Source organism: Morone saxatilis, unplaced genomic scaffold (genome assembly GCF_004916995.1).
Source record: "Morone saxatilis isolate NCDOM2014 unplaced genomic scaffold, NCSU_SB_2.0 Contig23, whole genome shotgun sequence".
Lineage (NCBI taxonomy): Eukaryota > Metazoa > Chordata > Actinopteri > Moronidae > Morone > Morone saxatilis.
The window spans coordinates 22,371,778-22,374,048 of record NW_023339796.1 but is presented as its reverse complement, the minus strand read 5'-3'; the positions used below and the strand labels follow the sequence as shown (position 1 = coordinate 22,374,048).

At 48.0% G+C, this 2,271-nt stretch overlaps 1 protein-coding gene across 1 annotated transcript in view; it reads right to left on the bottom strand.

Moving 5' to 3' along the window:
* Positions 1-1,756, bottom strand: part of astn1 (astrotactin 1) — a 374,129-nt gene extending 372,373 nt beyond the window's left edge. The window contains exon 1 of the mRNA XM_035669982.1: positions 1,396-1,756. Coding sequence (XP_035525875.1) covers positions 1,396-1,696 — 301 coding nt within the window. The 5' untranslated portion in view covers positions 1,697-1,756. The remainder of the gene's footprint in view (positions 1-1,395) is intronic.
* Between the last annotated feature and the right edge of the window lie 515 nt (positions 1,757-2,271).

Genomic DNA, 2,271 nt, shown 5'->3' with positions numbered 1-2,271 from the left:
AGTGACTTTGCTGTTGTAAACTTTACTGTTGCTGCTCTAAAAACAATATTATTATTATTGTTGTTTTCTAAATCCTGCAGTGTATGTGTGTTTCTGTTGAATGTGAATCAGCATGTCAAGTATCTTTATTCAGAATACACAGAATGCAAGCACTTTAATGGAGCATGTGACAAAATGCGGCCGAGTCTTTAAGCTGCACAGTTCAGAAGCATTTGACACATCAAAAAGGCACAACAGAACAACTACAGCGTCCATGTAAAATGCATGTGTGTAAATTCGATTCAAACAGGCAACTGCTTCAACAAGTGACAACAAAGAGACTGCACAGATGAAACAGCTCAGTAGCTATACAACAGACAACACACACACACACACACACACTTATAAAAGGCCTTTTTCTGCTGATTGCTGACTTGAGCCAATAGAATATCAAATTGTTGCACAATGAGGCCCAGAGCCACCAGTAACAACACTAAATCCTCACACAAACATCCAAAGACCAGACCAGACTGGGTGTATAAAGGTCCCACTGCGGACCCCACAGAGCCACACACTGAGTCCCAGCAGCAGCGCCGGGCCGCGGAGCGCTGCACAGCCGGTTCAGCACCATGGACAGCGGCCAGCTAACTCCCACAATGCAAACTTTGCCACTTTCTGCCAAACTCCGTGTTATTGAAGCATAACTCAATGGCCACTTCACGTGGACTTGCTTTGGTCTAAACTTGAATAAAGTTGCTTTTATAGAGCCTGAACACCGACCCCAGAGCGTCGACTGCCGCGTTTTAATCCCATAGAAAACACATCAGACATGGGCAGCAGGAAGGGGCCGCACAGCAGGAGAAAGAGGTGCGCGGTAAAAGTTGTATTAAAGTCACAGGAGTTTGGCTGCACACTTACTAGTCTGTTAATTAGCAAGTAGTTTGCTACACATGCACCTAACCATACCACGCGCCTATGCTAACGTTAGAGAGAACATACTCACATACTACTAATGGACATTGGAGGCGTGGAAGTGGCGCGGCTCTCACAGATGTATTTATTGTTAGTTAAACTGAATGGCAAAAACTACAATTCTGTTAGCATTAGGATGCTATGCGGGCCTATATTTGCAATAAGAAGTGTCAGGTGTTGACTTAGCCCACCACAGTGGTGCGCTGAACTAATTAGCATCCATTGGCAGACTGGTTAAGACCTATAACGCAGCTAATTGCATTAGCTACTCATTCCGGTTGTTATATAGCATGTGGTGCTTTTCAAAACAGTGAAAAAATATGTAGCCAGGCCTAAGCTAATGGATAACAGATAACAGATGCTCCGGTGTAGTGATAAATAGTAAGGGGGGGGTTCATGTGCTCTATTAGCGGCTAATGAACCGCGGAGACCGCCAAGACTCACCTAAGACGAAAAAGGGGAGCTCGGTGTTTTCCAGGTCGTCCACCACCACGACGTCCCCGGGAAAATCGTTTCTGACGGAGAACAGCAGCTTGGGCTCGGAGGCCGACGGACTGTGCATGATGCTCAGGTCGTTTTCCCTCAAAAACGGCAGCGCAGACACGGTGACGCTCTTCATCTTGCACTCGGTGTCCTGGCTCTGGTCCTCGTCGCCGTTAAGACCTCGGACGTTAGGCGTTAGGACGGCCATTAAAAGCCACGCGAGAAGCAGCAGCGGTCTCGGCCCCATGTTGATGCTCACCATCTCTGTCGCTCTGTTTCCTCTCCCCTCCTCGCTGTTTCTCTACCAGGCTGCTTCGGTCTCTCACAGCCCGGCGGATGAGAGAGCAGCAGAGCACAGTGAGTGAGGGGGTGTGTGTGTGGGATACACCGGCGGGCTCTCGCAGTGTTGGAAACAAACGCTTCTTGTTTCTCACATATGATCAATGGCGGGATTTTTGCGGATACAACAGTGAGCGTTGAGCGTGCGGCTGCTGTGTGTTTTAATGCCGCTGACCTCTTTACTGTAATTGATCGATAAACTGTCCAAACGGCTCTGTAATGGCCAAGCATAGATTGCCAGCAGGACATGCACCCAGAATGCCCTGTGGGTCCCATCACCAAAAGCAACATCATTTTTAATTAAATTACACATGTGCCCCCCCCACACACACACACACACACTAATTTGCATCTCCAAGTGCCACCACTGAGTCTTCAGAAGTCTGCCTGACCCCTGTGACTGGGCAGTGCTGGACCAGGTGCATGCATAATTTCCTAGCTGATGGTTTTGATGCACAGGCTGCATGTAAATACTCACTGTCAGTGTCTGTAGTGCCA